The following is a 15447-nucleotide window of genomic DNA, read 5'->3' on the forward strand; positions in this document are numbered from 1 at the left end:
ATATATTGGAGTAAGTGTGCATTCAAATGAGAGTCTGACTTAATGGGCAGGTCCATTTTGTAAGGATCTCTAGCATGTAGGTAGCCTTGCCTGAGAGGGTGTGGCCAGCTTCAGGCTTGGTCCCCCAGCCATCCAGCTCCTGTACCACCCAGTGGCTATCAGAAAAACATCTTGTCCCCTTCCTGCTTCTTTCTCCCTTCTCCCTTCTCTCCACCCCTCCACAGGAGATGTTCTGGAGACATACACACAGGGGTGTCCAAACACCTACCCCTTGAGCAGCCAGTCTGAAACCTAAAGCACCAGAGAAGCCCATATATAGCCACACAGCCAGCCATAGCCTGCAGCCACTTGTCCATGTGGATCTTTTTATATGTTTTTGAAACCATTCAAAAAAGAGTGTATGAAGCCACCTCTAAAATTCTTCCTCCCCTCTCCTGCCCAACATCTTTTTTTCCCCTCCCCGATTGTCCCATCACTTAAAAATGGCTTAACCAATTTAGGTTATTTTTAGAAAAATGCCTGGTATGTTGGCTGACAACCTGTATTCTAAGTTTCAACCTGATATGGAAAAGACAGAGTTTATAAACACCTAGAGGAAAAAGAAAAACACAAAACATTGCTTTAGAATAGAAATCATCTGAAACTGACCCTAGGGGTCCTACCCAGCAGGGCATCACTGGGTACAGGCCTCCAGCTCTCAAGGGCACAGAGTGGAATTTGTTCTTCTGAGCTTCCACTAGCATCACTGGGAGAACTGGGCACGGCATCCTGTGGACTGAGAGAGGCAGGACAGACAGACACGAGTTTAATCCCTGATTCCACCACATTCTTTATCCCTGAACTGGGATGGCACCTTCTCTAAGCCTGCAGGTTTGCCACCTGTGATAAACAGAATACTAGTAACCACCTCAGGTAAAATGCTGGATGTGGAGCCTGGCACTAGGGACTTGTCCATGATGTATGTTACTGCTGTGACAGTCCCATGCAAAACAAGGAAGGCTCTGGGAAAGAAAAAAGCTAGCATCACCCTTACAAATGTGACTAGCTATCGAGCATAGGTTCCCCTACATCCTGATTTCATTTGAGGTTTTTCAAACAGCTCTATTGGGATATAATTTACATGTTTAAAAAATTCACCTCTTGTATGTGCACGGTGCAAGGGTTTTCATTATACTTACGGAGTTGTGTAGCCAACACTACCATCCAGTTTTACAACTTTTACATCACCCCCAAAAGATCTTTTGTGTCCATTTTTAGTCGCTGTCTAGTCTCATTCCCAGCCCCAGGAAACCACAAATCTATTAATATTTGCCCTTATCTATAGATTTGCCTTTTCTCATCATTTCATATAAATGAGATGATGTAATCTGTGGTCTTTTGCGTCAGCTTCTTTCACTTAGTATCATGTTTCCAAGGTTCACCCATATCGTAACGTGTATGAGTATTTTGTTCTTTTAATAGTTAAATAATATTCCATGGTATGGATAGACCATATTTTACCCATTCATCAGTTGCTGGACATTGGGTTGTTTCTACTTTTTGGCTATTGTGAATAGCATGGCTGTGAACGTTTGTGTATAGAGCTTTGTGTGAATATATGTTTTCAGTTCTCTTGGGTAGAGCAGTGGAATTTGTGGGTCATAAGGCAAATTTATGTCTGACTTATTAAGACACTGCCACGCTGTTTTTCAAAATGGCTATACCATTTTGCATTCCTGCTAGTGGTATATGGGCTCAGGACTGACATAGGTGAAATTTGAGTATGTGTTTTGGGTCACTTAGTTGAAATTTGAGTATGTGTTTTGGGTCCCTGGTTTCAATCAGGATTTGGGCTGGAAATTCTGGGAGCTATTGGAGCTTGAAGAAATAAATGGCAGGTGGAGGTGGTGGTGTAAAACCACACATCCTTAGATGTTCTACCACAGTGCTATTCCATAGAACTTCCGTGATCATGTAGATGATGTAAATCTGAGTCGTCCAATATGGTGCTAAGCACTTGAAATATGGCTTATGCAACTGAGAAACTAAACTTGTGATTGTATTTCACTGAAGTGAATGCAGATGTACTAAATTTAAATAACCACAGGAAGCTGATGGCTATCATATCAGGCAGTACTATGCTGGAAGTTGAAGATCGTGGCTCTGTATGTTCTAGGTCTTCCAAGAATCTTTCTGAAGATTGATCAGAGTTCAACTTTTAATCATAGATAACTACAATTAGGAGCCACGTGAGGCCAGGCAATCCTGGATCTAGACCAGTGGTTCTCAACCTTCCTAATGCCGCAACCCTTTAATACAATTCCTGATGTTGTGGTGACCCCCAACCATAAAATTATTTTTGCTGCTGCAATGAAAATAATTTTATGGTTGGGGGTCACCACAACATGAGGAACTGTATTAAAGGGTCGTGGCTTTAGGAAGGTTGAGAACCACTGGTCTAGACAGTTCTCTGTGGTGCAGGGAGGACAGGGAAGCTTCAGGAGTTTTGGGAGGTGTCTGTCGGGGTGTGCCATAGAGTCACAAGAGGATCCTGGTTGAAATCCCAGCCCTGTTGCTTGCCAAATCTGACCTGGGACAGCTAACCTGATACAGAGTGGCCTGTTTTGTGTGAGAGCAGAGAACCCTTCTCTGTACTTGGACAAAGGCTGCACCTCACCAACAGTGTCTGCAGCTCAGGCCAGTCTGGAGTCACCTGAGATGGGTGTGGAATGAATGAGGGTCAGCCAGGCCAGACCCAGCAGCACCCACCTGATCCCCTCTGAGGGTTATATGGCAAAACATATAGCCTCAAAATATGTGTGGACTTGTAATCCAAGTAATTCCTCCCGGCCACAAATATCCCTGCACACACCCCCATCCCCGGCCCCATTTGAGGGTCTATTTTCTGTCTTACCCTCAACCTTACCTGGCTAGAGCTCCCAATTGCCAAGTGGTATTGGTTCCTTTCCACTAGGCTCTTAAAATCTATCACTACTCTGTCTCGCCCTAGGCCCCCACTCACCCTTGCCCACCTGACTGGTAGTGGGAGACAGTATGTGTGCCCTCCCAGCCTCGAGGCTCAGTCTCCTGCCCCCAAAGCAGATGCTCCTCCTCTGCTTAACTGTCCCCTCTGGTTTCTGCTAGCATCTTGTGTTGGTCTCACAACCTTCAGACCCCATCTCCACAAGGCCCTAATATGTATACCCAGGTGGCCTGCCATCCTCCCCCACAGCTGGGTTTCCCAGCCCGATATCTATGCCCACAGGTCCCTCCTCCAGAACCTTCCCCCTAACGCCTGCCCACGTTCTGCTAGATGCAGCTCTCTGCTGGTGCGTTTTCCTTGGGAGAGTACCTGTGCGTGTGTGTGATGATTTTCCCTCTGACTAAAGGGTACAAAGCTCTTGGAACCCCACTCAGAATACAGTAGGCACTCAATAAATGCTTCCTTTCCTCCCTGGATGATGCGTCACCCTCTTAGCCCTGTACACCAGTGAATTTTTCCTGAGTTTCCCACAGATTTTATCCCACCCTCACTACCCCCCAACTTCAAAAAAAGGCTCCTCAGAGAAATGAATTAGAGAAAAACGTTGACAGTGGCACAGACTTTGAACTTCAGAGATGATGCAGTAGTTTGGAGAAAAGGGGACCCCAGGATTCAAAGCTCTACTTTTGCCTGACTATGATCTCTCAAAGACATTTTCCCCAGCTCTTAAGGAGGTTAGTTATTTGGAGCACAGACTCTCCCTGCCCAAACCCTACCCCCAGAAGATGAGATGGGCCAAGGCATGACAGATATCCTCCTATAGTCAGCACTCAGTTGCTGTAAAGTGGCCTTAGCAAGTTCCTGGCACATACCAGGTGCTCAATAAACACTTGATGAATGAGTGAATGATTATTTGATGCGATCCTCTTACCCACTCCCCTTTTTGGCAGCTCAGACCAGATGTGTCAGCCCTTAGAGGGGCATGAAGGGGTCCCTGACCCCTCACCTGACACCTATTAAAAGTAGGGTCTACTTTGTTTTCCTGGTACCCACAAGGTTTTAAATTCTGAGAACTCCAGAATGTAAATCAGCAATCAAGGGCAGAAGGAAGTGATCAGATGTGGCTCCGGTTTTTCGGTTTTTCCGGGCTTGCCGGTGAGATAATTAGGTGTTTGAATGGCACCCTCTCTCAAGCACGGCCATTCCAGTTCCTGCCTGCAGCAGGAGCAGGCTTATTTTCCTGCCTGATGCTTGGGGAGGGAGGCGGGGGCAGTGCTGGAAGTTGGATGAGGCACCACAGTGGAGGCAACTGCCATGGGGGGAACCTGGAGTTGTCCAGTCTGTCATTCAATTGCATATATTCAGACATTCATTCAACAAGTATTGAACACCTAGTACATGCCAAGCAGGATATAGCAGGGACCCAAAAGGATAAGGTCCTTGTCCTTGTGGAGCCGACATTGGAGGGGGGCGGGCGGTGAAAAAGGGCAATAAACAAATGGAGAAGTGACTACATAAATGTGTCAACAGTAAGTGCTGGGGAGAAAAGTGAGTGGGGGCTGGAAGAGGTAGAGAGGAATTGCTTTCTAGTTTAAATAGGACAGTGGGACAGGCTTCTGGGTGGTGGTAGAAGAACGAGACCCCAAGAAGGCAAGGAAAGAGCCACGTAGAATTCTGAAAAAGCAGCATTGCAGAGGAACAGCCAATGTAAAGGTCCTGAGGCAGGAATGTGCTTGCTGTGTTCAGGAGCCAGCAAGGCTCCCATGTGACTGGAACAGAGTGCTGGGAGGTAGGGGTGTTAGAGGAAGTAAGGCTCAAAATGGATCACGTGCAGCCTTAGCTGTGAGTCAAAGGTGACCTGTCTAAGGGTCTTGTGCCAAGGAGGGACAGGATGTGACTTCAGTTTAATAGGATCACTGTGCTGCCAAGTGGGAAAGGGGATATGGAAGGATGAGGATGACAGCAGTGAGCCCAGGGAGGAGGTTCTTATGGTCACCAAGGCGAGCAATGACAGTGGCCTGGCCCAGAGAGATAATATTAGAGAGGATGAGAAATTGTAAGATTTGCCTGACATTAGGGCAGAGAAGGTCCCTTTTCTCCCAGGGCCTCAGGGCAGCCCCAGCCCAGGTGTCAGTATTAACCCCAGGGTATCCAGCCCTCCCCAAGCACCTCCTGCAGCCAAGACCCCTTGCAGGCCACCAGCCTTTCATCCTGCCAGCCCCTACAGGGAGGGGATGTCATGACTCCATTGAACTGCAGTGAAACCATACAGGGAGGCTGAGGGTCTGCCCAAGATCACAGAGCTGATATGCAAGAACAGTGGGACTTGAACCCGGTGTGCCTGCCAGATGCTAGCTCTCAGCCTGCCTCAAACTAAAAGCAATTTCTGGAAGCCAGATCTGCAGGAACTGCTAGGAGGGCTTTATGTGCCACAATTTGTTTTATTTATTTACTTATTTATTTAAGAAATGAGTCTTGCTATGTTATCCAGGCTGGCCTCGAACTCCTATGCTCAAACAAACCCTCCTATCTCAGCCTCCCGAGTACCTGGGACTACAGGAGTGCATCATCACACCCACTCGCAGTTTTGTCTGTGCCTCCTATGTGACCAAATGCTCCATGTGGGCAAGACCTGGGTGTGTCTTGTCCTTGGCAACATTGTAGGCACCTAAAAATTAGTTTTTGAGTGGAGGAGTAAATGGAAGTATGAACAGATGGACAACAGATGGAGAGACAGACAGACCAGGCCCAACCATGCTCCTGGTCTTCAGGCTACACAAGATCTTGTCAAGGACAGATAAGAAAACGCCCTTTCAGCATCTGGAGTGGAGTTCCAGGGAAACAGTCTAGAAAAAAACCCTGAAAATATAGGTTCAGGTCTCTATGGTGCCACTTCCTAGCTATGTGACTTGGAGCAAGTAACTTTGACTCCTTGCAGGTACTGTGTGTAAAATGGTACCTGCATCACAGGACTGTTCATTCACTTCCTCAACAATGTTTCCTGAGAATTTGCTGCACTCCACACACCACTGGGAGAAATAAATGAACCTTTGTTTGCCAAAAGTTGTGGACCTAGTGCATAGTGAGCCCTATTTGGGACAGTCATTACCCTGTTGTTGTCACTGCACTGGAAGTTTGCTAGGAAGTTGTTGGCAGCCCTTGTGCACACACACAAGCCTGAACTGCCCATTACCCCAGCCCAGCTGATGGAATGCAGGAAAGCCAGCCTGGCTGAGAACTGTTTCTTGGAGGCGCTGCCCCTTGCCCCAGCCTCAGATAATTGGCCCAATACATCTTGGCATCTGAAATTTACATACAGTGCAGGGAGTGACGGATGGCTCTGGTAACCCAGGCTGTCTCTCAGCTGTGGCTTGAGTTATCCATCTTGAAGGGCTGTGGAGCAATCTGTCTTGTCTTGTCTCCTTGCTCGTGGCAGGCCAGGGTGTACTAGGTCCTCCCCCAGAGCCAGGCCTCTGAGGCCCCTATGAAGGCAATGCTCCCAGCCTGCTCCTCAGCAAACCAAACAAGTCTCTGTGCTCTAACTTCACCTGAAACTCTCCTCCGTGTTTGCCTAGGGCTTTAATGGCAAAGTCCTGAATAGCTCTGTGGACCGGAAATGTGCGATGAGACCATGGCTCCCGCAAAGGCAGCCCTACCTTGGTCGTGCCACAATTCCACACATACTGATAGAATGCCTACTGTGCACCAGGCATTGAGCTAGACCACTGGATACAGCTGTGAGCAAGAGTGACACCTTTCCCACTCTTGAGGGACTGGCATTCTATTGGAGGTTGTCAACACTCTGAAGACCCTAGACACGATTCCAGTCACTTTGCCGGCTTACAGCCGGGTTCTCAAGAGATCTTCATAATAACCCTGTGGATATGGAGTTTTATTCCCATTTACAAGCTCAGAATCTGAGGTCAAGCCACTTGTCCAAGGTTATGCTGCTAGAGAGGTGTCAAAGCCACAGTTTGAACCCAGATAATAAGAACTGTTCTAAGCACTGAGGATATGCACATGTTAAGAAGAAAACTCAAGAACAAGGGAACAAGTAGGGGATTTTGCAGTATCTTCATTTCCTTTGCCTGAGATGCTTGACTTCTTTATCTGACCAACTCCTCAGCCTTCCATCCCTAGGTCAGACGTTCCCACCCCAGTGAGTGTTTCCCCCAGACGCAGTAAGTCACCTTGCTGTCTGTATTCCCTTCACACTTCATTTGTACTTCTCATTGTGTATTTAAACACAGTGTAAGAATTGATCTATCTCTTCCACTGTACGGTGAACTCCTCAAGGATAGGGACTGTGTCAGTTGGAGTTTGAGGTTGCTGTGAGCTTTGATGCCACAGCACTCTACCCAGGGTGACAGAGTGAGACTCTGTCTCAAAAATTAATTAATCAAAGATAAAAAAAAAACAAAAACAGAATGAGGCGGCGCCCATGGCTCAAAGGAGTAGGGCACCAGCCCCATATGCCAGAGGTGGCGGGCTCAAACCCAGCCCCGGCCAAAAACTGAAAAAAAAAAAAAAAAAACCCAGAATGTTCTTATAAGATTCCCAATCTCTTCTGATTGGGGAAACGTAGGTAAATCAAGAATGCTCACATTGCTTCTCCATAGATAATCCATAGTTTTCCTTCCCTGGTTAAGATTCACCCTCCTCACCAGGTATGAGACATGGGCAGGAACCCAAAGCTATCTGTGTCTGTTTCCACATCTTTAATGTGGGAGAAGCCAGGTGTGGTGACACATGCCTGTAATTCCAGCTACTTGGGAGGATGAGGCAGGGGGATTGCTTGAGCCCAGGAGTTAGAGGTTACAGTGAGCTAGGATTGGACCACTGTACTGCAGCCTGGGCAATACAGCAAGACCTCATCTTTTAAAGGAATGAATGGATGGATGGAGAATCAGATATAATTGGTGTTTGCTAAAGTGTGGGACACACACGCACTGATGGGACATGAGATTGTAAGCAGTAAGTCGACCGGGCGTTAGAAGGAATTGACTCAGGCCATGAGGAACAGTTGTCCTTTCTCATTTCACCAAGCACAAAGTCTCTGTTGGGTACTACATTCCCTTTAACACCCCTCCACCACTTGCTCATCTTTTATAACAAAATCAGACAGCCATGCTTTGGTTTCATTGTACTTTTACTTTAAGGGCCACCATCTGTTTATGATGTAAGATTCTCTAGTGACAAAAAAAAAAGTGTCCTTTTCAAATGTACTTATTTAGATTTAAAAAGGAGGGAGACATTATATGAAGGTCAAAAAGAGGCAAATTTTATCTATGATGCTAGGCCCAGAATAATGGTTACTTTTAGGGGATTCTGGCCAGGAGGGGACACGAGGGAGCTCTCTCAGGCACTCAGAGCACTAAGATTCAATATCTTGATCTGGGCAGCAGTTACTAGGGTGTAAAAATTCATTAAGCTGAACATTAAAGCTATGCATATCTCTCACTCAAAAGAAATAAACAATGAGGGTCATTTTGAAAATAAATACTAAATATCAATACAATGGCAAAAGTCATGCAGAGGAACTTATGTGGTCAAAGTTTGGACAACAATGATTTGGCAACCTGGAGCATTTCTTCTGACTTGTAGGTTCTAAGTATCTTGCAGGTCCCAGTCCCAGGATTGGCCAGCACAGTGATGCCAGGCACTCTTGGAGGTAGGAGCACTCATAGAGCAGGGGGCACTTCCAAGGAGGACTGCAGATGCCAATAGAAGAGGCCCTTCGCTGTAGTCCCCATGTCTTCCTACAGCACCTGGTCCTAAGTGTGGCTCAGTCTCAGCTTCCTTTTTCTCTGCACATTGGCCCGAGTCTCAGCTGCATCTATCATCTGTTTCAAGCTCATTAAAATTATTTCTTTTTAGTTGCAAATGGGCTGTTTATGATGATCATTATTTGAATGGTCCGCGCCAGGCTCCGGGCTGTCTGTCTGCTGCTGATGGCCGGTTAATCAGAGGAGTTCTCTCCCTGCCTGGGCCTGGCCCAAAGTCTGGGGCTGTGTTAATCCTGGCTCCCCCTAGGGCTGGGGGGCTGAGGGACAATGTGGGAAAGATCTGACTTCTGCTTGATTATCAAAGGAGAGGCCCTGTTAGCTGTGTGTGTGGTAGTTTGGACACGAGTTCAGACCAGTGCTGGTTTATGTTTATGACAGAATTTTTTGCTGTCCTTCAAAATAAATATAGTGCCATGAGCTTTTAACTTTAGATGGGTTTATTTTAAAAGACCCTTGTTGATGAAGTCATTGGCCCCCTCTCTTTGTTGATGCTCAAGTATCCCTTTTTGGGTGGGAGGAGTAGTTTTTAATGTCTTTGCTTGATATAGTAACAGTTGGCAATAATCTGTCAGTCTTCCCTTTTTAAGTAAAAATTTTACTGACTTGTAAAATTTAGAATTCTTGGAATCATTGATCTGGTGGGGTGTTTTCTGAGCTCTCAGTTTTTCTAAATATAAGATTGATATCAGCCAATGTTTGTTGAACACCTGTTACTGTGCTTGACACTTGATATGCTTATATCATTTAAAACAGGCTCCCTGAACACCCTTCCCCCACAAGCTAATAAGGAAGTGGAGCAGAAGCCCGCTGGAAAGCAAGGCATTAAAAATTTGCCTTTATAATCCACATAGGAGATAATCCACACCTCGATTATTAGACTGGACTATAATTTATTTCTGAGTCCCTGCTCAAATCAGCTTACAGACACATTAATGTGTTTGTTCCACAAGATGATGTATGTTAGGCGCTTAGCATAGTGCCTGGTACGTGTAAGCACTCCATAAATGGTAGTTATGATTATTATTTACTATTATTATTGGTATTAACATGTTTACTGTAGAAATGTAACAAGAATTCAGGGTTGAAGGATGAGCATAGATTTAGGCAACATTGAGAAGAAATGTGGATATCAGTGACATTGTCAGTTCTCGAAGGCTGAACAAGAAAGACACCAAGGGCTGGGCCTATGGTGGGACCAGGACTGGGGGCATGCACATGTTCTCCCACCTCGGCTGGCTCTGCTCTCATTGTAGTGTGGACAGAGCAGATGTCCTGCCTGTCAGATTTTCACCCACCAGTGTCCTATAGGTGCAGGCAAAAGGAGAAGGCATAATTGTCTGGTACAGTACCTCAGGCAGTTGGACCTCTCCTGCTCTGAGATTTCCTTTCAGAACCTGGGTTGGATGTTTTTAACAAGGAGTTGAAGTCCACCCCCTATTAGGTATTTGGGTTGTTGTAGTGTGCAGAGATACAGTGTCCCCGAGATAAGAACACAGTGTCCAGTACGTGATAATCTAAAACTGAATGATATAAATCCAAGTCCCAGTTGTTTGTCTCATAGGAATGTAAAAATTACATCTTTGGCTTGGCACCTGTAGCTCAAGCGGCTAGGGTGCCAGCCACATAACCGGAGCTGGCGGGTTGGAATCCAGCCTGGGCCCGCCAAACAACCACAACTGTAACCAAAAAATAGCCAGGCGTTATAGTAGGTACATGTAGTCCCAGCTACTTGGGAGGCTGAGGCAAGAGGATCGCTTAAGCCCAAGAGTTGGAGGTTGCTGTGAGCTGTGACGCCACAGCACTCTACCCAGGGCAACAGCTTGAGACTCTGTCTCCAAAAAAAAAAATTATATCTTCGTCTTCAAGAAAGACAAGAAAAACTATGAGCACTCTACTACAACTCAAATTGACCATGGCTTCCAGTATTCTCTCACCTGCCAAGTGAGATTCTGTCCACCTGGCTGCACCAACTTATCTACCTTTGTCTATTTCTGCAAATACCCATCTCTCCCTAGTCATAGCTTACTATTTTGGTTATGGTCAATTGTGGTTTCTTTATTGGAAACTGCAATTAGTTTTAAATAATAACAAACCAAAGTCTCTTTTTTCTCGTGTGACATCTTGTTCCTTACCCAACTCTAAATCCCATGGGGCTTTTAGACAAGAAACCCCTCACGCCCGCCCCCCCCACTCCCCGCCCCCCGCCCACACATACACACCTCTGAGTGGGAGTGCCCGTGTGCTGTGGCGAGAATTGATTTCAGCACCCTGGAGAGCACCACCTCCCTCTCTATTTGAATAACTACTTTGCTCTCTCTGCCATGTCCCTTCTAGTCTCATGATTCCCTGAAGAGGTTAGACATTTCTCCTCAAATAGAAATTTCTTCCTGGATTTCTCCAAAATGCTTAATAGGCCAGAGACACTCATCCCAGGTTTGGGATCCCAGGTTTATGGTGCTATGGTGAATTGCCATTGAGCAAATTCACCGACTCTCAGACATGATATAAGAGAATTACCATGCATTTTGTCTCTTGGAGGGAAAAGGATTTGCAGCGGGTTAATAGTACTTTTATTTCATTATCTAGTGGTAAAAGTGTTTCATTGTGTGTGCAAGATGAATGTGTATTAGCGATGACAAATGGGGTCTTTCAACACGGTCTGGGCCTCAGCATACATATGTTAGATTAAAGAGTTCACCCTAGAAATACACTCCTGCATCTGCATGTGTCTTTTTAATAAATCTGATTGCAGAAATTTATTGCATCACCAGATTTAGGAAATTATGGGGCTTGATTGCTGCAAATACAATCGGGTGATATATACAGAAATGCTCCTCGAGTTATGGTCCAGAAAAAATCCCCATCTCGAGGTGGTGCAGGAAAGCAGCAGACCACATAAACAGAGCATTTCTTGAATTATGCAAATGAAATCTATGACAACTCATGGTAAATTGTACTCTCTGTGTGAAACTGCCACCATTAAAGTGAAGAAAGCTTCAAGAGGGGTGATCAACTATATGTGTACGACCAGCAGACATTGCCTATTATGTGTACGCGAGCTGACGCATCCCCACTTCCATCCCTTTCTCTTTCTCCCCTTGCTTTACATCCTTTAAAAACCTGGTCTGATGCCTTCCTTGCACACAAGCAGGCAGAGCACCTTCCAATCCATTTTTTCTGAATCCAGGAGTCTTCAATGAAATATTTCTTATACTTGAAGTGAACCTTAAATGATTTACTGCAGGATACACAAAAGGTCAGCTTGCTTCTTATTGGCACCTTCATTTTTCCAAAATCTACTGAAATTAAAAAGCCATCTATATCTTAAAAGGCGTATTTATGAACCTTTAAGTGTAAGTAAGTCATAGTTGGAACAGTTCCCACCTCTGATATATGAAAGCTGTCGACAGCACTTTCTTACACTATAATATGCCCATACAATATGCCGCACTTTACTATTTTGACATGGTTTGGAGATGTTTTCTACAGTTACTGACAAGCTTATGCCATCATTCCTTTGGAAATTTAAGAGGTGGGGCAGGGGGTGGGGAAGAGATGAAAAAAAACCCAACTCCACCCAACTTTGTATAGGAGGATATTGATCAGGCCCAACTTCCGATGAGCAAAGAAGCTGTCCTGAATTTTTTTTGGTTGCATCTCCAGTTTCGTAAATTATTCATTTGTGCCAGGAGTCAATATCCTGTCTTTTCTCAGCTTTGTAAGTTAAGAAAACTTGTTCAGAATGCTGTTTTCAACGATGATTAAAAAGGAAAAAGAGGAAAAAAAATCTTTCTCTTTTCTCTCCCTCTCTCTCTCTTTTTTTTTTTTTTTTTTTATTGTTCCAGAAGGAGCTTAATTCCGTCGCTTCTGAGCTGTCTGCACGGCAGGAGGAGAGTGAACATTCTCATAAACATTTAATTGAACTCCGCCGGGAATTTAAGAAAAATGTACCTGAGGTACAGTATATTTGCTGTTATGGAATTAACTCAGTAGGAATGCAGATTTTTCTCTGTTCAAACTATATTTTGCAAACTGTAGACATAAGTGACTAACAAGAAAAGAAGCTAATTAGCCCCAAAGAAAAATTACAGCCCCCAACCTTTTGATGTTTCCTGGTATAGTGGTGCTCAGCAGTACTGACTAAAGGAAGGGCAGAATGCTTCTCTATTAAAGTCATTATTCTTTAGGCCACTGTGAAATATCCATATCCCCACCCCCCACCCCCACACACACACACATTCATATCTAAGTTAAATGCTTGGCCTTGGTGACAAAAACAATTGGTCTAGAATTCTTGATTTTATTTTGCTTTTCCATTGGCATCTGGAAGGCAGCTGCAATAGATGCTCTACCACCCTCTTCAGGTCTTCCATCACTAACCATCTCTGAAACCTCACTTTATGCTCAAAGTGTGTACCTCATTCTTCCCTGTCCCCCCTTCCTTGCAGTTCTACCAACCAGCTTTGTCTTTCCTGTATATCATGGGGGTGGTCCAAAGAATGACCCCCGCAATGCAAGGGCCCCCAGAGAAACAGACGAGAACAGACATGTGTCTGTTCTTTACAGGGGTGAATGTGTGAATTCTTTTCCCTTCTCTATCAGGGCCCCCTGTTGCTTCTTGAATTAAGAAGGAAAAAATGTTGGGAATAAACACAAAGAAGGGAAAATAAAGCCCTCTGACGCTATATAATGTTGGCAGGGATGTGGCAACTCAGAGCTATTATGAGAAACACATCAGGGATCTCCAAGGTCAGACCTCTCCCAATTGTGTCTCCCTCTGGTCAGCAGCAAGTTAATATCTGTCCTTATCTGCTCAGGTGTGCTGGATCTTGGAGGAGGGTGAGCAGACTTTGATATTCAGATGAGAGACATTGGTTGTACCAATTACACTTTGCCTGCCCAAATTAGCAGAGGTCTCCTGTTGCTGTCTTACCTGTGGGGGAGGGGTGGGCCCAGCCAGGAATCAGGCCACGTGAGTACAGAGTGGTTGAGCCTTTGCGTCAACCTGATTCTCATCGCTGCAGAATCCTTCTCATACGAGTCATAAATATCTCTGGTTGGCAAGAGAGGAGACTAGGATCTAGCTACAATTTGTCCACAGAACAAGTCTAGAAGAAATCTTAGATTTGAGGGCTTAGAGAGCGTGTGCATGGAAAAGAGGCTTGAATCTCAAATCAGAGTATCTCCTATGTTGTAACTTCAGGAAGGCCAAGCCAGGTCTTTGATCTGGCTCCAAGAGCTAAGAAGCCATAGGTCTCCTCCCTTCCCTTTTAGAATAGAGCATGGCTTGGTCTGTAAATTAATTTTCCTCCGCAGAATGAGGACACCTATAACTGTCCATTCCCCAGGAAGCAGAGCTGAATTAGCCCCACAGGTCCTCATAGCCCCACATACTCTGTCTCTGGTCTACTCAGACTCTCTATCTCATCCTTATTCCCCTCACCCAGCAAACTTTCTCCCCAGGCCATACAGGAGCCCCTAGGTGATGAGGGAAATCCAGGCCAGGTTTTAAGCCTTGGAGTTCAGCTTACATAATTTTAATACTGCATAATTATGCAATTATGTAATTAGGAGGAATAAGTTTCCATTCTTATTATAGTTGTGCCTCAGAAAATTCTCATTTTTGGAACTTATCTCTCCTGATATGGGGAGTCATGCCAAGGCTTTATTTAAGAGCATCCTTTGGCTGGTGCCTTTGCTCAGTGTCCCCCAGCAGCATAGGCATCAGAGCAGTGGAGTTAGCGTTAGTTTAAAGTGCCACCAAACTCTTATCCTTCCAAGGGCACTCAGATTTGAACCCGCTAAGTTTCCTTGAGGGTGGATTTATGAAAAGAGCCTGTTTGGGGAGTCTGCTGACCTGGCTTCAAAGCCCAGCTTTGCTATTCACTTCCTGTGTGACCTTGAGCAAGACAGGTCCCCTCGGGGCCTTGATTTCCCCTTCTGTAAATTCAGGGGCCTGGGTAAATGGTTTCAGAAATCCCACAACATACTAACATCTCCTGAAGCTAGACCAGAGGTATCCTGCTAATGTATTGTTTATTTGGTCTGTAAAGTCTTTCAAACTTTACAGTAAGTTGCCAACATTTAGTATTACAGAAGATTTCATCAGAAAATAGGATTTCCAGTATCTTTGGAGACTATTTGGTGGATATCACAATCCAGAGGTACAAGGTGCCTATGCTTAGGTGTCAGCCAGAACAGAATGTTCAACACATTCAAGAGGGCGTGTGTGTCTCAGTCTGCCTCCCTCCTGTCCACTTCCTGCCTGGTCCAGTGGGCATTTGAGTTCACAGCCTATGACCTAGATTCTCATGTTTCCTTTTCCATGGCTCAGCTGTGTGCCCACATCTCCTTGTGATCCAGTCCACTAGATCCACATGCACTGCATCCCTCCTGAAGATCCCCAGCCAGTAGGGGTGTCCAGGGTCCAGAAGAGGGACTTTTTCCAGGGGCAGAAACAACCCAACTTTATTTTCATAATTCATGGCTTTAGTCTTTACCTGAACATGCATATTCTTCAGCCAATCTCTTCCTTTCCTGTCTCTCTCAGTTGCCTCCTCCACTTTCCCTTCCTTGGGGGTTCTTGTGGCTGTGGCTGGTTGTTACTGGGGGGACTTCCAGTGAATCTCAGAGGAAACTGGAGGGTTAGGGTAATCTTGGGCTCATGATTCTAAACGGCTTCCCAGCCAGGTGCAGTAA

At 45.4% G+C, this 15447-nt stretch overlaps 1 protein-coding gene across 6 annotated transcripts in view; it reads left to right on the top strand.

The window, feature by feature from the left end:
* The window catches only part of CUX2 (cut like homeobox 2), a 254962-nt gene that overhangs the window by 138825 nt on the left and 100690 nt on the right, over positions 1 to 15447 (top strand). For all 6 annotated transcript variants that reach the window (XM_053590221.1, XM_053590222.1, XM_053590223.1 and 3 more), the window contains one exon: positions 12594 to 12704. In XM_053590221.1, coding sequence (XP_053446196.1) covers positions 12594 to 12704 — 111 coding nt within the window. The remainder of the gene's footprint in view (positions 1 to 12593; positions 12705 to 15447) is intronic.

This window comes from Nycticebus coucang, chromosome 4 (assembly GCF_027406575.1).
Source record: "Nycticebus coucang isolate mNycCou1 chromosome 4, mNycCou1.pri, whole genome shotgun sequence".
In the NCBI taxonomy this organism is placed as follows: domain Eukaryota; kingdom Metazoa; phylum Chordata; class Mammalia; order Primates; family Lorisidae; genus Nycticebus; species Nycticebus coucang.